This window comes from Aphelocoma coerulescens, chromosome 19 (assembly GCF_041296385.1).
Source record: "Aphelocoma coerulescens isolate FSJ_1873_10779 chromosome 19, UR_Acoe_1.0, whole genome shotgun sequence".
NCBI classification, from domain to species: Eukaryota; Metazoa; Chordata; class Aves; order Passeriformes; family Corvidae; genus Aphelocoma; species Aphelocoma coerulescens.
Window position 1 is genome coordinate 9,352,029 of NC_091032.1, and position 21,705 is coordinate 9,373,733.

At 46.6% G+C, this 21,705-nt stretch overlaps 2 protein-coding genes and 1 long non-coding RNA gene across 5 annotated transcripts; 2 read left to right on the top strand and 1 right to left on the bottom strand.

The window, feature by feature from the left end:
* Nucleotides 1–1,250: 1,250 nt before the first annotated feature.
* On the top strand, nucleotides 1,251–2,666 carry ZNHIT3 (zinc finger HIT-type containing 3). 2 transcript variants are annotated; one of them, XM_069033042.1, is made up of 4 exons: nucleotides 1,251–1,362; nucleotides 1,736–1,767; nucleotides 1,846–1,989; nucleotides 2,184–2,666. In XM_069033042.1, exons 1-4 carry the CDS (start codon nucleotides 1,283–1,285, stop codon nucleotides 2,372–2,374), a joined length of 447 nt encoding a protein of 148 aa, XP_068889143.1. In that variant the 5' UTR covers nucleotides 1,251–1,282; the 3' UTR covers nucleotides 2,375–2,666. The 2 variants fall into 2 exon arrangements, with proteins under 2 accessions (XP_068889143.1, XP_068889144.1); XM_069033043.1 differs by having other exon boundaries at nucleotides 1,254–1,332.
* Nucleotides 2,667–2,725: 59 nt separating this feature from the next.
* On the bottom strand, nucleotides 2,726–21,701 carry MYO19 (myosin XIX). 2 transcript variants are annotated; one of them, XM_069033040.1, is made up of 25 exons: nucleotides 21,520–21,691; nucleotides 20,557–20,646; nucleotides 18,125–18,269; nucleotides 17,745–17,893; nucleotides 17,398–17,511; nucleotides 16,507–16,639; nucleotides 16,221–16,290; nucleotides 15,759–15,861; nucleotides 15,450–15,546; nucleotides 14,917–14,993; nucleotides 14,503–14,593; nucleotides 13,017–13,188; nucleotides 12,747–12,820; nucleotides 12,533–12,654; nucleotides 10,796–10,909; nucleotides 10,241–10,417; nucleotides 9,224–9,370; nucleotides 8,896–9,003; nucleotides 8,252–8,322; nucleotides 7,498–7,607; nucleotides 5,571–5,731; nucleotides 4,819–4,948; nucleotides 4,574–4,659; nucleotides 3,963–4,259; nucleotides 2,726–3,542 (listed from the first exon to the last, which is right to left on the bottom strand). In XM_069033040.1, the coding sequence occupies exons 2-25, from the start codon at nucleotides 20,566–20,568 to the stop codon at nucleotides 3,414–3,416; spliced, it is 2,889 nt and encodes a 962-aa protein (XP_068889141.1). In that variant the 5' UTR covers nucleotides 20,569–20,646; nucleotides 21,520–21,691; the 3' UTR covers nucleotides 2,726–3,413. The 2 variants fall into 2 exon arrangements, with proteins under 2 accessions (XP_068889141.1, XP_068889142.1); XM_069033041.1 differs by lacking the exons at nucleotides 2,726–3,542; nucleotides 3,963–4,259; nucleotides 4,574–4,659; nucleotides 4,819–4,948; nucleotides 5,571–5,731 and adding an exon at nucleotides 7,048–7,128 and having other exon boundaries at nucleotides 21,520–21,701.
* On the top strand, nucleotides 7,122–14,537 carry LOC138120414 (uncharacterized). The gene is made up of 4 exons (XR_011155857.1): nucleotides 7,122–7,205; nucleotides 9,301–9,486; nucleotides 9,980–10,129; nucleotides 14,450–14,537. It is a non-coding gene; the product is annotated as an uncharacterized lncRNA (long non-coding RNA).
* Nucleotides 21,702–21,705: the final 4 nt, after the last annotated feature.

Sequence of the window (21,705 nt, forward strand, 5' to 3'; positions counted from 1 at the left end):
TACTTTCTCATTTAGTCAGGCAAACTGTGACTCTGACTGCTGGGTGAATCTCTGTGAACAGGGGCACTCAGCACTGTTTCCCTGCTGTAATTTTAATTGCTGGATGAGGTGTTTTTGTGAGATATTTTGGCTACACTTTCATATTTCTGCTTATAGGGGGGCACTCGAGTCTGTGGTGTGTGAAATTTGTACTGTTCTGGGTGAAAACCTTGGCTGGGTTCTTCAGGATCACAACTGCAGTCCAGTTGCCTGTACAAGAAGAAATAAAAATGTCAAGACCAGATGTTTTCTAAAAGAAAAAGGTCTTAACTCCTCCCTCTCAAAAAAAGAAGAAAAGAAAAGAAAAGAAAAGAAAAGAAAAGAAAAGAAAAGAAAAGAAAAGAAAAGAAAAGAAAAGAAAAGAAAAGAAAAAAGAAAAGAAAAGAAAAGAAAAGAAAAGAAAAGAAAAGAAAAGAAAAGAAAAGAAAAAGAAAAGAAAAAGAAAAGAAAAGAAAAAGAAAAAAGAAAAGAAAAGAAGTTGGTTAGTGAATATTTATTTAGTAGATATTATTCTGTCAGATCCCAATGGAGATGGATGCTTATTCTTAGTTACACTGGGATATTTCCTAGGAGAATCTAATGTTTAAATTTCTTTAGAAGCCTGGACTGGATAGATGTTGTGACATCAGCTCATGTTTCTGGTTCTGCACTGCTCAGCTGCTGCTCTGTGGTATTTCATCAACGTACAGCAATAAAATTCCACGAAAATGCACGGAGTGATGATGTTCTCACATTCATCACACACAAGCCCACCCACACCAGCCCTTGGAGTTTGCAGGAGTTTTCTTTCCAGTTTCTTTGCTTCCCTGTTGTTTCCTCATCTCTTTAACTCTCTGTACCTACGTGCCTGTGTACCCATGTATCTATCTATCTATCTATCTATCTATCTATCTATCTATCTATCTATCTATCGTTTATCGATCATCCATCTCTCCATACCTACCTCTATTTATATCTTTTATATGTGCCTGTATCTATTCCTCTCTCCGTATCCATCTCAGTATAAGTATATACATCTCTCTCTCCACCCCCTCCTTTCCCCATATGCAGAGCTATCTCTCTCTATATCTATATCCACATATTTATCGATATTTATCTATTTATAAATATATCTCGAGATATCTCCCTATAATGCCCGGGGCCGGGTAGAGCTGCGCTCGGCGATGCATTAAGCGCTCCTGGCTGGCGGCGCTCGGCGGTGGATTAGCATCCCTGACCGGAAGCGGAAGCGGCGGGCGCGGCCATGCGGGCCCCGGGGCCGTGCGCGGAGTGCGGGGCCCGGGGCGCGGCCCGGTACCGCTGTCCGCGCTGCAGCAGCGCTTAGTGAGCGAGGGGCGGGCGGGGAGGGGCGGGAGAGCGGCCCGGTACCGCTGTCCGCGCTGCAGCAGCGCTTAGTGAGCGAGGGGCGGGCGGGAAGGGGCGGGAGAGCGGCCCGGTACCGCTGTCCGCGCTGCAGCAGCGCTTAGTGAGCGAGGGGCGGGCGGGGAGGGGCGGGAGAGCGGCCCGGTACCGCCGTCCGCGGCGTGAGCGAGGGAAGGAGGGGGACGCTGAAGGGGCTGAGGGCTCCGGTGAGGGGAGCGGCGGGCGGTGCGGGCCGTGCGGTGCGGGCCGTGCGGGCCGTGCGGTGCGGGCCGTGCGGGGCGGTGCGGGCCGTCCCCCGCCGTTCGCCGCCCCTCTCACGCTGCTCTCCCCGCAGCTGCTCCGTGCCGTGCTGCCGGACCCACCGCGGTGAGTGCGGGCCGGGGGGGCCGGGAGGGGCCGGGAGGGGCCGCGGGCGGCCCGGGGCTAACGCGGCTCCGTCCGCAGAGCGCTGCGCGCCGGATTCCCCGCGGGAGCGGGCGGCGGCCGGGCACGGCCCCAGCCCCAGCCCCGGCCCCTGGTCCGTGGAGGACATCCTGGGCGAGGAGGACGAGCAGGACCGCGTCCCGCTGCAGAAGCTCAAGCTCCTGGGTAAGGTGGGGAATTGGGGCTGGCGGGGCTTCTGCAGAGTGAGCAGGAATAAAACCCCCCGAGTTCTGCATGGAGCTGCAGCTTAGCCCAGGGCTAAAGGAGTCAAAAGTTAGAGATCTGCTCCCTTTGAAAGTTTGATTGCAAAATAAGGGTGGTCTCAGGCACGTTTTGTCTCGATTTGTTCCGTGTTAAAGGAGAATCAGAAGAACTGCGGGATTTGCTGCTGAACCCCCACCTCCGGCAGCTGCTGCTCACCATCGACCAGGCGCAGGACAGAAGCTCCCTCATGAGGAGGTTCATGCAGGAGCCCCTGTTCGTGGAGTTCGCCGACTGCTGCCTGAGAATTGTGGAGCCTCCCGAGAAGGAGAACGTTCTCCCCGAGTGAGCTGCCGTGGGAATGGCTTCTTTTTTCCTTTTTTTTTTTTTTTTTTTTGAGATTTGCCAGCAGCCAGAGCTGCCCCATTGTGTGGCTTGGTCCCTTTGCCCGTGGGTGTTAGTGCTCTGATTGCAGCTTAGAGCTGACAGACTGTGACAGGGCTGTGTTGGGACAGAGTTTTAGATCCTGGGGGTTGAACTTGATACTCAGTGGAATTCTTTCTGTTGGCACAGAAATGCTGGCAGCCACGGGAAATGTTGCTTCACAGTGACAATATTAAATACATTTGCATTTATTTTAATCCACGAGTATTCTGAAATGTTTTTGTTCACTAAAGGGTGTTGGGAAGGGTCAGACACCTTGACAAGGGATCGAGCAGTTTATTTTAGATGACATACACAGAACAGCCAAACATTTTCAAGATCCATGAGCAACAAAGGGATGGTACAGAGCACCTCTGGTGAGCCCCTGGGCAGGGTGGTGCTGTTTGGGGAGCTCTGGAGACACCTGGCAGCTCTGAGAGTTCGTAGATTTTGGTTCTGTAGATAAAAGCAAGAGCCCAGCCTTGCCTTTCCCTGAGACATCTGCCCTTAGTGTTGCAGTGGCTGCTCCTCACTCCCTTGGTGAGTGAGTGAGTGACCAGCCAGGACGGTTGCAGCTCTGAGAATCCAGCAGGAATCAGGAATATTTGCATTATTTGCTCTCTCATGCCCAGCCTCTTGCTCGTCCAGGCAGTGCCAGCAGCGTTCAGTTCAAGTATTTATTGCCTCAAGCACCTGATCTGTTTGAATTGATTTGTTCCCATAGTGTTGGTATTTCCTGTAATGTGTGCACGTGTGGGGAGGAGGAGCAGCCCCCCCAGATTAAATTTAATGGATATTATCATGTCTATTGCAGAGTGTTCTAGATCCCATCATGTCGTACGGGCAAGGCAGCGCTGTGAAAGCTCTGAGGTAGCAGCAGAAATGGACGTTGAGTGATTTGGAAGCAGCAGCTTGCAGAGAGCCCTCCCTGGAGGCCAAGGCCAGGCGAGCAGGGAGGGCAGAGCCTATGTGGGCAGGAGTTCCTTTCTGTCCAGCAGGATCTGGTTGAATCCTGTGATGGAAAACGCTTCCCGGTGGGGGCTGACGTTGGCAAAATGCAGGGGGGACCTCCTGCAGTGGAACTTGACAGAGCCCTGCAAGGACAAGAGGGGAAGAGGTCAGCCAGATGTGCAGCTGATTTTGTTACTCACACTTAGTGCTTGAGTGTATGAACACTGGTGGATGAGGACAGAGGAGTCACTGCAAATGGATTTAAGAGAAATGGTCACTACATAAAATACCAGTACTGTAAATTGAACTGAGATCAGCTCAGGCTCTGGAGATTGGAGTGTTCAGCACTGAACTGGTACAGCCTGTAGTAGCTGTGGCAAGTTGTTGCACAGAGGATTTGATGCAAACACAAAAACGTTCCCCCCCAGACCCGAAGGTGATTTGTAACAATGCAGTTTCTGAGGAAAGCCAGTGCCTGTGGCTTGGTGGGAAATGCTATCCCAGACTATTCCAAGCTCGTGGCAGCTCCCCTGTGCTGCAGAAGGGCTTGAGGGGGTCCTTACCTGTGGGAGGGCTCTGATGGAGGCGATGCCACAGCCCAGGGCAGAGCTGTCCCCCCTGGAGCCGCCCTCCTGGAGCCCCCTGAGGCAGCTCAGCAGCGGCAGCGCCCTGCGGGGCCCCGTGACACTGACAGGGGCAGCAGCCAGGACAAGGCCCAGAGGCCAGAACTGCACAATTGCCTGCAGAGGCCACGTTGTGTCTAAAGAACAGGGAGGTTTGGCCAAGGTAGCTCCAGGAGCTGGGAACTCCTTTCCTTCCCCCTCGTCCAGTTCTCCTGCTGCGAACGCGGCCGCTTTTGCCTGAAAAAGACACAGAATAACAACATTCCCAAATGTCCTGGACACAACTTAGGACATTAGGACACAACTGAGAGTCTAAATAAGAGGGGATCTGAAGGACAGCACACCCCTTGGGCCATTCCCATGAAGGTAAGGAGTGAGTTTATTCTGCAGGATAAATCAGAAGCAGCTGTACGGGACTGGCATCTGCTCTTCAGCTGGAGAAAAGTTTTCTGGAGCACTGGGCTTTTAGTTCTAGTAGTTATTACTCTTCCTCAGACACTAAGAAGCCTCAGTGGCTCCATTCCAGTGCTGTGCTGTACCCCCATACTCACTTTCCATCTCCTCCAGCTGTGTTTGATGATGTCGGCAGCCCTGCGCATCCTCTGGAAGCGATTCTTGGCTAACCAGGAACGAACAGCTGAGGATTTAATGGAGACAAATCTGAGTGCAGAGAATCTCAGCAGCTCTTGCACACAGTGTGAGAGATGGCACTCAACCACTTGTGCCACTGTAATCCCCCAGTGTGACTGGGAATGTGCCTTGTTCTGTCGTTTCAGCCCCACCCTTAGCAAGTCACCTGCTTGGATGAGAGTTGCAGAGCGTTTCTCCTTTGCTGCTTTCTTCTCTTTAAATCTTCTCCAACAGCACTGAATGCAAAATGCCTTCTCATTTAACACCTCTGCTCTCCTGGCTTCCAGGAGCTCCAGCTGCAGTGGGGACAGGAGCCTGGAGTTAGGGATGGAATTGTGCTCACAACTCTTCCTCTTTTACAGCCTCCTGGTGTTTGGGGGATCACAGCCTCATTCCAGTGTCCTATGACTGCTGGATTAGGTTTGGGAAGTGACAGCACTCCTTTAGTGCTTTTTAGGTAACATGTAAATGAAAATGGAAGTACGTGGGGGGAAAAGTGGAGCCTCCCAAAGTCCCAGCAGCAGCAGCAGGTTAATAAGCAGCTCCACTGAAGGGGCTGCTTCTATGGCTGCATCCTGCAAGCTTGGCAGGAGTGCATTTGTCTCCTTAATTTCTTTCCCAAGGAAGCTGTGTGTAGGCCTATTGTCATCTGGAGCTAAGGAAAGCTGTCATCTCTACTGGAATTCTGACAATTCTAGACCAAGTGCAGCTCCTTGTCCACTGGCAACACAGAGGCCATTAAACAAAGTGTTTTGGAGAGCTGGATGCTGATGGGTGTTTGACTGAGTTTAATAATTTGATGGAAAATGCCAAATTCTGGTCACACTGGCTTGGCAGGAGTTTTGCCTCCACCATCTGTGCCAGAATGCTCCTGAAGCAGGTGCACTCCAGAGCCACCAGCCAAGGGACAGCACTTACCACAGAATTGGCCAGGAACACTTTGGTTTTGCCACAGTAGACTGAGGGGATTTCTGCTCCATTCCCTGTTCCCTGAGCAGGGGTTTGTCCCACAGCATCCTGAAGGATCTCCAGAACAGCAGCACGTGATGCTTTGTCATCATCCATCACCAGAGTCTCACCTGGAAATGAAGCGTTGAGGAGGAGGCGTCACAAAACTTGGAAATCAGGACCAGGGAATTGTCTTTGCACTGAGATTTCTTGGCCATTTAGAGGGGAAACACCTGCAGCAAGAGTGGAGGAGGAGATGGCTGAGAGCACTTGATCTTGCTGTGTTGAAGGCTAAAATGCGACAGCACAGATTCCACCAGGTGCCAGCAACCAGAAAACCAGTGTGGGGTGTTTTAACTGGGCTGTAGCCTTCTCATCTATTATAACCTCAGTTACCCCCAGGTAAAAATGTCATTTGGGGTAGATTTAGACTGAAACAGGGAGGCCTCAGGTGTTGTCCCATTGTTAAAGCATCCTACATTGAAGCAGGAGAAAGCAGCAGCAACGCAATTAAGAATTGCAGCAGCTCAGTCCTAAGAAAATCACATGAAATACTCAAAACTCAGAGCTGTGAGAGCAAAGAACAAAAGGCAGGGAATTGTAGCCTTAATGTACTGAGAAGTGCAGGAAGGGGAAACAAATTCTAAGCAATTGTGCAGCTGTCACAGGGCATTGGGAGCAGCTATGGGGTCCTGTGCTGAGCAGGAATTTATGGCAGCAATTACAGGTTATTAAAGCCATTTCTGGGACACAGTGCACAATTTTTTACATTACAGCCAGATGAATCTCTCTGGAAATAGAGGCAGACTTAATTCAGACCTGGAACAAGAGATTGTTCCAGGCAGTGCTGCAGGAGCTCCTGCATGCACAGTGCTGGATGGGTTTTGCATCATTCCATCCTGGATACTGTTTGCTTATGTGCTATAAATATTTCTAAGGAGATGAGAGCATTTTAAGGTCCTGAAAACAAATAAAAGCAATTCTTGCTTACAGGAAGACATCTGGTGGCTCTGATGGCGTTCATGGGGCTGGGCTGATAAGGGAACCCAAAGCTTATCCCCGTGTTTGGGCAATTGTTTTGCTTTGTTTGTAGCTTATTACCCCCTCAAGATAAAAAGGACTAAAAACCTACCAAAAAGAGGCTTTGCAGTTAATGGGTTTGTAATTGAGGGGGGAAGATCCAGTCTGTAAGTAATTTTCCAGCCTGCACTTCCTTACTTCACCCCATTTCCACATGGTGAGTAGATTTCCACCAATTTTACTCATTGGAACAGGCTGGTCCTGCTTCCCACAGCTGCTGCTTATTGAACAGACCCACTGGGTGGAGAGGGGATTAATTTGAGGGAGAGAAAGGGACTGCAATAACCTTTAATACTAAATGTAACCACTTGATGAGCTCCTCCTTTCAGGAGTTCATAGCAAAGGCATTACCTGTAGACTGGGCTGTGTTTGTTAAAGTCCATCCTCACTCCTGCTTAGAAAAAGAGAAGTTTGCAGAAAGTGGAAGAAGCAGCAGAGTCCAGGTAAGCTGGAAGGTCAGTGATTTCAGCAAGGAAACAAGGAGGAGGGGAAAAGAAAGGAAGGAGAAGGAAGATAAGGCAAAAGGTAAGTGGATTTCGAGTTTACTAAAGAATCAACTCTAAATCAAATTAGGTTGGGTGAGGGGAACCCCAGACACCACTGTAACTGTGGTTGTTCCACCCAGGGGGAACACAGAAAACCAGCAGTGAGGGGAAAGATTTTAAGTGTTAGGCAAATTAGAAACTCAGGTTGGTGATAAGTTAAAGAAGTATTTGGAGAACAGTGGTGAATACAGTCATTATCTGATCTATGCGATACCAAATGGGTGCAGTGACAATTTTACTTGATGGCAGGGGGATTACCTGAAGAAACTCACCTTTTTCCTCAGCAGAATGAGAGTTGCTTTTATCACACACTCTTTTTTTACTGGAGCCCCAGGATTTTCTCAGTATTTTGTAGCGCTCAGTGAAACTTTGGAAAGGGATCCTGACAGACAAATGTACAGTGAATTCCAGGCAAGAGCCATTGCTGTTTGGGAAATAACTGATCCTCTGAAGGGGGAAAACTGCACAATGGTTTTGTGAATCCAGTGCATGGGCTGCAAACAGACTGATGCCCTAAATGGTCAAACAGGCAAGAAAGTACAGAACCTCTGAAGAAATTCAGGAGACTGCCCAGTAACAGTGCCTGTAGCAAAGCCTGGGCAGGAGCTGTGCTTGGCTGTGCTGATGGTGAGCTCCACCCCATCAGTGCTGAGTCTCAGAAACGTGATGAGCTCAGGCCTTGCTCTGCACCCTCTAAAGGTGGTCAGGAAAGCCCAGCCAGGCTATGAGGAGATGCTCAGCTCTGAGATTACTACACTTAGATAAATGCCATTTATAATTTCATTGCTGAGAATGTTACTGTGAAGCCACGTTCAGTTAGAAAGTTTTAGTGTAGTCCACATCAAAACATCTTTTCCCCAGCTTCTCAGACTGGAAAGGCACAGTGAGCTCTCAGCTTTGAAAGGATCAGTAGTTTTGATGTCTAAAACTGCAAAATATTTGAGTTTCCTGCTTACAAGTTCTTCTGAATAACTAAATGCCACTAATTGCTATAGAAATGGGTTATGCTGAAGAAGCTGGACTTACCTGACTGGGAAACCTGCTGCACTGATGGTGATGGCTTCCACTATTCCACAGGCTTGCAGCTGGCTGAGAACCTGAGGCACAAATTGAGATGGTTTAGGCAACGCTGACTTTGTGGAAGCTGCTCCTTGGGTGCCCTGTCCTGGGCATCCACAGCCAGCACTGCCCAAACCCAGCAGGGTGTGAAAAGCCAGTGCTGGTATTTCCATGCTCAGTGCTGGTATTTCCATGCCCAGCAGATTCCACGAGTGCTTAAAGCTTGATTTCCCATCAGATGAGGTTCTCTAGTTACAGCTTTAGCACCTGCTGCTCTGCTCCCAAAGCTTCTCAGCTTCCTGGACTCCAGGAACGAGCCAAGGTTTTGTTTTGAAGGTATTTGTGTGCCCAGGGCTGCTCAGATCACCTGCATCAGTTTGAAGGGCTGGGAGGGCAGCACCCCAAATAACCCCAGCACCAAGCAAGTTGCAGCTGGAAGAGCTGCTGTGCTTAGGAGCTGTTTTGGACAAACACCTCAGTGACTCTGAAGGATGTTTATCTCAAAGGAGAAAAAGCTATTTCAAAATGTGCTGTGAAAAGAGCTCTGCCAGTGACTCAAGTTCCTAAGAAACCCAGTGCAAAGCCCTGGGGAAAGGCTTTGGAAAAGTTACCTCTTCTCTTCTAAAAGTCATGGCCTTGCAGTCAGCATTAGGCTTGATGCAGCGGATGTAATGGGGCGTGGTTCTGCTCAAAATCTCCATGAGATGTTCCAGGGAGCTCTGCAGGAAACAAACACAGGGCTCATCAGGGCTCCTCCTCCTCAGGGATCTATCCACCCCACAGAGCTGCTCTTGGCAAGGATGGCTTTACAGACTCAGTGTCAGAGCACTTCTACAGGACAGCTCGAGCAAAAATCTGCTCTGGGGATGCTTTCATCAAATGTTGATGGTAAATTCAGAAAGTTTCCAAAATTACAGCAGAAACCTGAATAGGATGTACCTTGAACTTGGACACCACTGTAACAACAGCTGCTCTGTTCTGGCTTTTGGTGTTATTTTGGTTCTCTTCTGTCACAGGAAATAATTTTTGAAGCAAAGGGTCCTTTGAGTTCTGCAAAACGTGGACCAGCTCTGGTGGAACAGCATCCTGCAAACACAGACATGACCTGTTAGTATCTGGACCTGGCAGGCACCTGCACCTCTGAAAATAACTAAAAACTCCACTTACAGAGATAGAACAGCATTTCTGATGCCAAATTTGAGGTAACCACAGCTGCAGTTTCAAATCTGATGATGCTCACTCATTCACAGTCAGATTTAGGAACAGAAAACAATGTTTGGCTGAACATTCAGCAAATCCAGTCAAATGTACAACTGCTCCCAACACTGTTCTTGTTACACAGCCTAAGTGAGCTCCAAGTCTCAGGGCTGGTTTAATCCCTGAAGGACAGACTGCAGCAGACATTACAACTATCCCTTTTAATTAAGAGATGGTGTTTTATTGCTAAATAAGTAACAGCACTTGCCATAATTGCTGGGGATGTCAGAGCTGAGAAGGGACCCTCCTCTCTGCAGATTATTTCACATTTCAATTATTCCCTGATGGCACAACAAGGCCAAAAATTTGAGTACTTTCAGCACTTTCAGTAGTTAAGCCCGTGCTCTTGTTTTTCATAAACTTATCTGAATTTTGGGGGAATGAAGTGATGTATTTGTAGCTACAGAAATGCCCTGCTGCTGATTCTGCCTCCCCCAGGAATGGAAGAAGCCCAGATTTGCTGATGGCTGACCTCATCCTCAGCTCAAAGGTGCAACAAAGCATCTGCTCGTGCCAGTGACGGTTCAGAGAACCACACCAAGAACATGACTGAATTTTATGTGGCCTGAAGGATTTATTTGGAGCAAGGTATGTCCAGTCCCCAGCACTACATATATTTGTTAGTGGTGCCTTGATTTAAATCGCTTCAGGTCTGTAGAATATTTATGATTTTAAACAGCTCTTTCTGCAAACACCTACCTTATTCTTCTCCACCATCGCTGCCAGCTGATAGCAGACTTTGCCAGCATAATGTGAAATGATAAAGTTGGGCTTCTTACTAAACTTATCTCGACTTAAGCACTGATTACTGGACAAGGCTTTCTCAATCCTGGTCTGGAACAGGTCAGTGTTGGAGGCTCTGTTCAGACGACACTCCTGCAAAGGACACACACCACTGCAGCATCTCGTATTTGTCCCAAAGGACTGGCTCTAAAAGCTACAACGTTTAAAATTGAAATCATAGCCATTTTACCTTTAGAGCTGCTTTGAGTATGCAAGGCCTGAAATATTGGGAAGGAAGGGGGGGAAAGAAGTAATTGAGGCTTCATATTTGAATCAGAACATCCAGGATCAGAGGGAAAATGCCAACTCAGAACAGGAGGAAGCAGTGCCACGATTTTTCTGAAACTGAAGCTCTCCAGAAATTTTATGGCTGACAAGGTTTCTGCTAATTTACTGTTTGTGTTTTCTTTGGTGGCGTGGGACAAAGGCAGGAACTGGGCCCAAAAAATGAAGGGTTTAGATCACACTTACCTCATTCAGCAGGGAAAAAATGCTGAGAGGATTTCCCTCTATCAGATCAAGGCAGTTCTGGTTATCCTGGTAGTTTATGAATGACCACTGCAGGCCTTCAGCTGCATATTCTTCCTGAAGGAAGAGGGAAGGGGTTATTTACAGCAGAGGGCACCAGAGCTCAGAACTCTGTGCCTTGGGCGGCTGATCCAGGTCCTGTCTGAGGAGTTAATCCCAGCTCAGCTCCAGGTCAACACCAAGCTTGAGAAAAAAAAAAACCCACATGAGGATATTCTACCCCAGGTAGCTTTTGGGTGTGGATCAGAACCTGCTGGAACAATTTGTCTGAGGATTTGGGAACCCCACGGATTTATCAGAGTGAGCTGCAAGGCTGCTTTAGAGAGCAAACAAAGGCTACAGTCACACAAAGCCTTTCCTGGCTGTGCTGAGACTTTCCCTGAAGGACAAGGAACAAGCAGAACTCCTTCCCTGGACTGGGACACAGCCCTAACCCAACCTTTGTGTGCCAGGCTGGGCTCCATTTAAAGCAAAGCCTGATCTGAAAGGAAGTGCAGAGAGATCCTGGTTGAAATAATTGGTACAATATTTATGCTGAATTACAGGACAAACTGTCAGCAGTGTTTAACAAGCACGAGCTCTGGGCAGTTATTTGAAAAGCCTCCTGCCAAAAGCTTGCTCAGCACAGCCACTAATGGCATTTAAGTGGTTTGGGGGACAGCCAGATCCAGAGGTAAGAGGGCAGGCAGTGAGTGGGAGGGGTGCTATAAACAGAGGTCATGGAGCCGTTTCAAGCAAAGCAATTGTGTGCTTGAACTCGATTTCCATCTTCCCTGACCATTAACCCCTGGCATGCTGACCAGGGCAGGCAGGCAAAGCAGCCTGGGGATAGCAAAGCACAAGCAGCAGTCAAAGAAATACTTCTCTCCTGAATAAATGGACAAAACCCTGCCGTGAGGCAGGAGGTGCCAGCACGCTGGTGCCATAGAGAAAATAATTTCCCTGATTCCAGTTAATGGCAAAGAGCATTTTGGTAATGGATCTGCAGTGGGGAGGGGAGAGCAGCAGCTCTGGCAGGGGCTCTGCTCCTTGCAGGGCACTCAGATGAGAGCTGGAATTAGCAGTGTGTGACCAGGGAGGGACTGCACGCTGCAAATGCCTTCACCACTGTGAAGCATCACCATTTGTGTCTGTCCTTACTCAAAAATAAAAGCTGGTGCACACTGGGGCTTTGTTTTAAAGGCACCAGCATGGCAGTGGGTTCAGGGAGCTCTGCCCCTGTGGCAGGAGGCCTCCACAGGTGCCACATGCTCAGGTGTTTGGGTTACAGGCTTCTGTTGGGCTCTGCCTTCACACCAAGCTCAGCCTAGGAGCTCCACTACTCTAGGGCCTTTGTGCTCCATGGGTGTAAGCAGCAGCTTCCAAGAGAATCTCAACTCAGGCTGCACTTACCCCAAGAAGTTAGCTTCAAGTGTTCAGTTCTTTGAGGAAAAGCAGTCTGACAGGCAGAGATCCAGTAGAGCTGGGGACAGATTTCCAGTCCCCAAGAGACAAAGCTGTGTCATTCCAACTGCCCCACACTCCCCTCTTTAAAAAGCTGCTGTTCCATCCCACTGCCTTCTGTGGCATTTCTGACTGCAGCTTTCCATCTGACCAGGGGCACAGCCACACAATTAAAGTGACAACAGATGCTGGTTTAAATCAGATATTGAAGATTTGATCTTCAGTTTGGGGTATTACCTGCTGTGCCTTCAGGTAGTGAGCCACAAAGTGCTGCTGCAGTTTCTCGTTAGCATAATTAATACAGAGCTGCTCCAAGTTGTTTTCAGGGAAGGCTTCAAATCCATAAACATCCAACAAACCTGAAGGAATGTGGGAGGACAGGGGGCTTTAGTTTAGGAGCAGCTTGGTGGGCTGATGGCCCCTGAGTTAAACCAGGGTGGGATATCCATACCTATGAAGCTGGTCCACACTGAGGGATCCGTGTAGATGTTTTCATTTATGACCAAAACCAGCCACTCAAACAACCTGCAGACAGCAACAATGGGCTTAGCTGGGAGCTGCTTGCTTGCAATAATCAGAATTGTTTCTTTTACTGCTGTTTCTATCAGTGTCACTTGGAAGGAGGAGGAATTTCTGATGTGCTGCCATGAAACAGCAGCAAGTAAATCCCTCTGGCCTCCCCATCCCCTCCCAAAAGTCACCTGGATTAGCACATCCTTACCTGGCATAGATGACTTTGGCCAGGCAGTCCCTCCTGGTCTCACACTCAGCTCTGGAGCAGGGCTTCTTGAACACTTGCTGCTGCCTTCCAGCAGTGATTGTTCGAATCCTTAAAGATTCCAGCAGCTCCTCGACGGGAATCTTGAGCAGATCCCCCGTGGTCTTCACAAACCCTTGTTCAGGAGAACAAACAGTGCAAGGTTACCTGGTGTGCTCATTCCTCTGAAGGTAAGGAAGGGCTAGGAGATTGTGTAGAAAAATGCCACTTCCATCAGCTCTCCAACTTAAATGTGGATTTTGGATCTTTCTACACAAACTTGGGAGCAAGTTTTGCAAGATCAGACTCTTAATTTGGATGCAGAGTGCCCCTAGAATTTCAGGTACTCTCTTTAAAACAAAGCAATACCAGAAAAAGCTCAAGTTTGCCACACTGAAGTTGTTTTTCTCTCTAGGTGTGTCTTTGTTACTTGTTCACCTTCTTTGAGCAGGGACCTCTAAATCCAGACAGACAAACCAATTATCACCAGAAAAAACCAGGGATTTGGGGGTAGTAAGGAAGTGTAGAAAAAGAGTATTTGCTAACAAAGCATTTAAGATCTTGCTCAGCTGAGCTGTGCTCAAAAATATTTGAATATTAAGTAGTTTGAGTTTAGAGCATGTGAAACTGTAGTAGGAAACTTCACTTCAGGACAGTTTTAGCTCTGAAGGAAATCCACATCCACAAGCCTCCTGAAGACATGCACAACAACCTCTGTTCCTGCTGCAATTTAACAGATTTGCTGTCACTGACTTTTGGTCTTTATCATGAAAACTTCCAAGTTTTCCTGTGAAGAGCCCTGCTCTCCCTCTGGGACAGATTTCTGCCAGCCTTGTGATGGCAGAGTAAGATTACAATCGAGAGCCACAGTTCTGCCAATAACCCTCCTGAAATCACTGGGTAATGCTGCAGTTGCCCTGACCTGTTAAGGCAGAGGAGCATTAGGGTTTTGCTTGTTCATAAAAACAAAAATTTTGGGTTGCTTATGGCCTTGATGGTCTCCTATCAGTAGGAGAGTTATTGTTCAAATTCTTTCCTTTAATAAGGAATTATTTCTGAATTAAATACAGAAATTAAAATGAATTTAAATTAAATAAATTTGATTTAGTAATTTAAAATGTGATAAATTCAATACAGTTTAAAGAAATTTATTAGATTTTTAAATTAAGTTATTAATAAAGTAATTAGACTTAGTAGTAGTTAAAAAGAATTAATAATGAAAAGTAATAATAGTTAAAGTTATTCAAGCAAAAAATAGGTAGATTTAATAAATTTTAATAAATTTAATATATGTTATTAAATGTTAATAACGAAATAAATCTAATAAGTAAATCTAAATTAACTAAATAAAGGAAAGAATTCTCTGTGTTCTTTCCTCTCTCTAATCCTTTCCTTAGGCATCTGCACTGAACTGACAAGGCTCTGGAGCATGGCATGGTTGTTGCCTCACCTTTGGTTTTGTCTTCCAGTTCACAAGGCTGAGATTCATCCACTGGACTACAGAATTGAACATTCCCAAGGTGCAGAAGGCCTGATAACACCTGAAATACAATCAGGGTTTTTTTTAGGACAGCTCCCCTCAAGGCAGTGTCCTCTGAACCTTCCTTTAGCCCCAGGAACAGGCCAGCTCAAAACATTTCTGCACAAAAGGCAGCAAAGAGATCCCAAACGTCTGTGTTAATTCCTGAAGGGAAACTGAAATTCAGAGCTGCAGACATTGAGTTCAGATCTAATACTGGGCTGATGTGGAGCTGAGGGCCCTCCAGTGAGGAGCAGCAGCTCTGCACAGTGACATGGATTTATTCCAGCAGCAATCCCACCCTGGGAGCACATTCCCAACGTCCTCAGCAGCCTCGTAGCTGACCTTGAAAATATTGCTCTGCGTGGCACGGCCGATGCCCAGGTGGAACATTGCCCCTCTGGTCACCTCGAAGCAGTCCTCTGAAAAGCCAAACAGTGCTCTTGAAAAAGCCAAGCACACAAACAGGGGCAAGCAGAACATCTCAGCACATCCAATCCAGCTGGAATTGTCAGTGGAAAGTGGGGGAGATGGATGCTGTCTGGGTAAATCCCACACACAAGCTGGACAACCAACCCACTGATTTTTTTCTGCCTCTGTCAGGTGTAGCATGTGCATAGACAAGACAGTTTCTAAACAAAGCCACAGAGATGCAAATTTGCCAGGCCAGAACCAGCTGTTTTAAGCCAGGTGACTGATTTTAAGCTTTAAGACTTAATAGTGCAAAGTGAAACTTAAAAAGAACCCCATTCGTGCAAGTGGCTTTGCAAAACATCTGCTGTTGGCTGGCCAGGGTTGAACGATTTTTGCCTGCCTTCCTTTAAAGTTCCAGCTATTAGTAATGGATTGATTAATTAATTAGTGGAACTAATCTTTACCATCTAAGTTTCTTTCAAAGTTTGGCAGCCAGCAGTACTCGGCCCCTTCTGGAAGGTTCCACTCCAGCCTCTCCTCTGCAGTGGCACCTTTTGTGATCTGGAGGCAGAAAACAAGGCAAAAATTGAATTCTGCCTTTGGTGTTTACAGCTCACAGACAATGAAGAATAACATACTGGGAGGATGATTTAATTTGGAAGCCTGGGAGACAGGGAAACTGATAATTATTAAAAGCTGCAACTGTGCTAAATCCGGTGATTTCATCCCTGCTGTGTGTCAGAAATACCCAGCAAAATTAACTGAAGGCAAACCTGATAAAAAATATGGAAGTTTCTTTCATTGGGGGCCTGATAGGCAACTCTGGTCTTCTCCAGAAGGAAAGTCTGGATGGAAGCACCAGTCAGGTGATGGAATCTAGAGAGGGAAAAAGAGCAAAGATATCAAAACCTCTTCACAGAACAAGAGGTGTTGTGTTGTTCTGAGACCGACAGTGAATGCTTTGCAGTTCACCTTCAGTTTTGTTCATATTTTATTCACAGTTCTTAACTGCATCTCTGTTTTTCCACTGCTCTCTTTTAGAGATCAGGCTGAGAGCTTGCAGAAAAAAAAAAAAAGGAAAATAATAATAATTTAAATAATAATAGTTTAAGCTGCCAGCAATGCAAAATACACTCTAAAGACAGATCAAATATTCTATGGCAGATTTCAGAAATAAGCTTGTAAAGATTTAAAGGAACAAGACAATAACTAAGGTGTTACACAGTGATTATTACCTGTCTAGCTGCAGCTGGATGTACTTCCCAAACCTGCTGCTGTTGTTATTCCGCAGGGTGCAGGCATTCCCTGTGAAATTGCCAGTGGCAGACACACAACAATCAGAGTGGTCCCACTCTCCCATGCAGCACACACAGGTATTAAGGGTGATCTGTAAATAGCTCCAGTATTTGAAGAGTTTGTTTTTAAGGAGAGGACCAAGAGACAGCTTAGACTCGTGTGGTAACAACGGAAATTCCCACAGTGGCCATTACTTCTGTTTGCTGTTAAAAAAGCCACAATTACCAAATGCTTCCATGACAGGGTTGGAATCCAGCACTCTCTTCTCTATCCTTTCCACAGTTTCGTTGCCTTTTGGGGAGATAGCTGAGGCAGCAACAGAGGCATAGAATTTCATAAGGCAGCGAGAGGTCCAGGTCTGCAAGAGAGAGAGAGGCCTGACAGTAGCTCTTTGTTTTTAACATTATCAGTTATGTCAGTGGAGCAGCACTGCCTTCTGCAAACACAGTGTGCAGCTGGAGGGGAGGCTAAAGAGAGGAACTGTGTCACGTTTAGAGCTCTGGTTCAGTGGAAACTCTGTGCCACAGACACACATTTCAGTGCTGCTGCAGTGGGAGTGCTCTGCTGAATGGCACTTCCATCGAGGTGTCACCAGCTGGAAGCTCAGCCAGAATTAACAGCTCCTGCCTTGGGATGGAATGAATGTAAATGGATTTTGAGTTATTAGCATTCAGCAAAGCATCTTGTTCTTGGGCTTAAAAATACCCTCAGCATTGCCCTGAACAGGGATGGATCATCACAGAAGGGCCAGGCCAGGATATGAATTCACTGCTCTGACTCTTTACAGAGGGTTTGCTGAGATTCACACGAGCTCCCTGACAGACCAGGCTGAGGCACTAACTCAGGTGCAATTCCTGCTGAATGATTCAAACCCAGCCCTCCAGAAATGACAGATGTCACCTGAAGAGCTGCTATATTAAGCAGAGTGTGTTTAACTGCAGCAATCACTTAATGCTTCACACACATTTCAAGAGAGCCGTGCTGGGCAGACTGGCTACGTGCTCTGTCAGAGGGGCTTTTAATTCCTCTTTGCTCATTCACTGCACTACTCTGCACTACAAATCACTGGCAGAACTCAAAACGTGAGAGCAATGTCATAAAAAACCATTTCCTTACCTTCCCAGCACCACTTTCTCCGCTCACAATGATGGACTGGTTCACAGGCTCCATCTGCTTTTGGACATTTCTGTAGGTTTGCTCAGCCACTGCAAAGATGTGAGGTTTTAAATCCTGGCAGTGAAAGAGAATATTCATATTTAAGAGAACAGTAACCACACAATTCAACAGCAATGGATAGCAAGGGTCGTCTCACATTTACCTGAAAACAGCACTGCTCTTTTAACAGAACTAATATTTCACTAGAAATGGGGTTTATCCTGTGGGAGTATTTTGCTCATATAAATTTGGAGCAGTTTGACACCTGGGCTCTGCAGAAGGACAGTTATCTCAAACACAAGGGTTACCTGAGGACAAAGTGCAACGTGGTACTCCCTCATGAGCTCAGGTGAGTAGAGGCAGGAGACAGGCTGGAAAGGATTTAAAGCCACCAGGCTGCAGCCAGCATTTGTATAGAACAGGTTGACTCTGTATCTTGCTTGAAGACATTTCAGAACTGAAAGACAACACCTTCCATCAGCATCTTTTGCAAGGCCTATTTGTAACAAAAGTCTCAGGTGTGTTACCTGCCAGGTTTAATAGAGAATGAGGTGATCAAGAGAGTGATGTGGGTCTAATACACACAACTCCTGTGTTCATGCTATTAACGCAGTGAGAGCAGGAGCTGCCACGTGTCTGTGGCCACCAGGGAAAGGGATCCTTCAGCAGACACTCCCTGGCTGCTCACCTGTCCTGGTTGTCACTGGATTCACTTTCGTGAGGTCGTCAAAAAGATGCAGTTTCTCTTCATCACTGAGGAAGGCTCTAACTTCCTCTTCAAATGATTCACTGAAGTCATTCTGGATGAGAGAATCTTCCCTTTGGCCATTTTCCTGGAGGGGATGTCAGATCAGCACCAGTGAGAGGTGAAAAGCTGGACTTTCACCTCATCCCCTGTTCTGGCTCTTCTGCTGCTTCCATGTCACTGAAGTTCAGTCTCAGCAGGAGCCAGACCTCAGGATGTGTGAGCTACTCTTCCTCCCAGCTGCCCTCCCCCTGCTCTGATGTTAGAAAACATCACTGGCAGTGAGCAAAGGCACTCAGAGAACGTGGCCTTGGGCTCACCCCGCAGTTCTGCAGGTTGCTCAGCACAGACACGCTCACACCATGTTCTCATTTCTAAGCCTCTGCATGTCACACATTCAATCCAAGCAGTGCCCTGGGCTCAGGGCAGCAGGAAGGGCTGGCTGCAGGTGCAGCTGGAAGCCACTGCAGACCAAAACAAATGCAGATTTCCTAGCAGAGACTTTCAGGGTGAAAGCTGCAGAGTGCACACGTCACAGCCAGGGCAGAGGAATGGTGCTGAGGGGGGAGCTGCCCTGCCTTAGCTGAAGGCTTGTCTCCTTTGAATCACTTAAATTCAAACCTCAGCCTCTGGGCTCCTGTGTCCTTGACAACATTATTTGGAAGGACACACTTGTTGTATGTAATGGAAAACCAGCCAGAAGAGAAATTCCAGGTCCTGTTTGCCATTTCTGGGGAAAGGAAAAGCTAGAAAAGAAAAATGAGGAATGGGAAAGATGCCAGTCCTGATTTCTGCATTCTGTATATGCCTTCTCTTTGACAGGAAGTTCTCCAAACCATCCCTACTCACCTGTACCACAAGTTAACCAATGAACAGCATCGTCTTGTTTATATAGAAAATGCTACATTTAATAGGCAGCATTCCCACTACCTGAGCTGAGCTCATTAATAAAGGGCAAATGATCTGCAAACCCCATTTAGCACGCTCCTAAAAAAAAAATAAAGCTACAATAGTGTACTCATTTAGGAGCATTTTTATCTTTTGCAGACAGCATGCATAGTTCATTTCCAGTAATACAGAACTTTACACAGTTAAGGGGAAATGTTGAGCTTGTGACGGGGTACCCTTCCTTCTCAGACCAGGGTAAGAGAGCAGGAGGCTGCTGGTCTGCTGAGCTCTTTATTTCATAGTCTCACAGCTTTCTTGAAGGCAGAGTTCAAGGGGGTTGCATGATAAGACCAAGCAGCAACAGCAGGCAGAAAACAGCTTCTTCTTCTTCTATATGCTCTATATTTTTTCTTACAGAAGTGTGGATTATATTTCTTAATTGACCAGTAAGAGTAACACATGATTCCTTTTCTTAACCTATCCTGGTCTAATTCTAACAATTTTAAGTCTTACACCAGTGTTACACAGGTATTACACAAATTTGCATATGCAGTTTCTATCAGCTCTTATTGTTTATGTGAACACTCTATCTAAAAAATGTGAACAGCATAATTCTATCTGTATTTTGTCTAAAGTAAAGAATTCTGTGAAAAGGTAACACTGCTGCAGTAAGAACTGTGTTTAAGGTCTCTGCTGCAGCTTTTTAATGTTTAAGGCAGTTTTTAAGGCATTTAGCATGTATTTCTACTAAAAGTTAAAAAATCTATATTTCTATTTCACTTTGGTGTAGCTTCATGTATCTCAGCTTATCCAAAGGTTTTAATTCAACCCCTGTGCCTTGGCTTCCCTCTGGGCCTGAGGAGCTTTCACTCCAGCAGGGAAAAAAAAGCTTAGCAACACAATAAAGCATTGCCATCCAAGTGATTTCTGTTATTCTCCTCTGAATGAGCATTAAGCAGCTTGCTGCTGTCAGAGAACAGACACCACAATTAGGAAACACTCCATGGACCTGAGGAGCTCCTGCCAATTCCCCTTTCTTCCTGTGCCCCCTCCATGCTCCTGTATTACCCTGGCACCAGGCAAGTTAAATCCACTGTGAGGCTGTGAGACCTGAGAAAGGGCTTGGTTTTTGCTGCCCTGCTCAGCATCACTTCAGCTGAGACGATGATTGCTTAGCCAAAAGTAAAAGAATACTTGAAAGTACATCACAGCTCCTGTGTCCATTCATTTTCCTGAACAAACACCCTTAGGAGGTGCTTGCTGCCTGCATTAACACCTCCCCTGTTAGAGCCCAGGGCACAACAAAAATCACTGCCTGGTGTCACTAACACAGCTCAAACCCACAGTAAATAGGTCCAGTCAATTCATGAAGCAGGGGTGAATATTCATTAGTAGCTACCTAATCTTGACTTCATGGATATAAGCCAAGAATTCTTTCCTGGCAGTAAAATTTAATTAGCACACACAATTCCTGGTTTTCTTTTTACCTGCTTTGGCATCTTGTCCAGCCCTGTGGACAGGAACGCTGGAGAGGGCCTTTACATTAGGGTACTTCATTCAAATTACGCTGGAGAATGCTTAAATAAGAAAATAAAAAGACATTTAGATCAAAATAGCTCTGGGCATGTCGTTCTCCAGAGGGTTCCAAATGCAAAGCCCGAAGACTTCAGACAGAATTGCTGATGCCAGTGGAGCCCAAGGAACACTGGAGCTGGAAATCCTACCCAGAGTGATGGTCATGTTCTGCTGCCCCTGCAAATAAAGCTTTTTTGGAGGGAATAATATATCTTCCATCAGGAATAAAATGCTTTGCTTCTCTTTAATAAAGCAAGTTTTCTTGGTGAGAAATTGCAACTACTTGTTAAACTCCTCCTGTTTGGAGAAATAGGAAAGATCTGAGGGTCTGATGGTGCCAGAGAAGCCAGAGCTTTGGGGAGTGACTCAGAGAAGTTGCAGCAGAAACAACATTGGCTGCTGCTGTCCCCTTCCTGTTTCCTCTGAAAATCTCTGAGAGCCAACCCAAGGTGAGTCAGGCCCTTTGAATTTCTGTGATAAACGCTGAGGTTCCAGTCACACAGCCAGGAAGAATTCTGTCCTTCCTGCAGCTGGAGCTGCCATTATTTCCATTCCTTTTCTATTCTAATTCTATTCTAATTCTATTATATTCTATTCTAATTGTGTTCTAATTCTATTATATTCTATTCTAATTCTATTCTAATTTTGTTCTAATTCTATTATATTCTAATTCTATTCTAATGTTGTTCTATTATACTCTATTCTAATTCTGTTTCGTTCCTATTCTATTCTATTCTATTCTATTCTATTCTATTCTATTCTATTCTATTCTATTCTATTTCTACTCTATTCCATTCTTCTTCCATTCCTCTTCTTATTCCATTCCTCTTCCTATTCCATTCTTATTCCCATCCCATCCCTAACTTCGTTCTTACCCGGCATGAAAACACCACTTGGAGTCAGTTTGGAGCTCCGGGCACGCTCCCATCCCCAAATCCCCGCCCGATCCATCGCGCTCTCCCGGCAGAGCCCTTTGTGCCGGTGCCCGCAGATCCCGGGGGACACACGGGACACACGCGGGACACACGCGGGACACACGGGGGACACACGCGGGACACACA

Coding starts and splice junctions, on each gene's coding strand:
- ZNHIT3 (XM_069033042.1), top strand. CDS start 1,283: ATGCGGGCCCCGGGGCCGTGCGCGGAGTGCGGGGCCCGGGGCGCGGCC. Junction 1,363..1,735: donor CCGCGCTGCAGCAGCGCTTA/GTGAGCGAGGGG, acceptor CTCTCCCCGCAG/CTGCTCCGTGCCGTGCTGCC. Junction 1,990..2,183: donor GCAGAAGCTCAAGCTCCTGG/GTAAGGTGGGGA, acceptor TCCGTGTTAAAG/GAGAATCAGAAGAACTGCGG.
- MYO19 (XM_069033040.1), bottom strand. Junction 16,291..16,506: donor CCCTGTCATGGAAGCATTTG/GTAATTGTGGCT, acceptor GCAATTTCACAG/GGAATGCCTGCACCCTGCGG. Junction 12,655..12,746: donor AGTGTGGACCAGCTTCATAG/GTATGGATATCC, acceptor ACATTCCTTCAG/GTTTGTTGGATGTTTATGGA.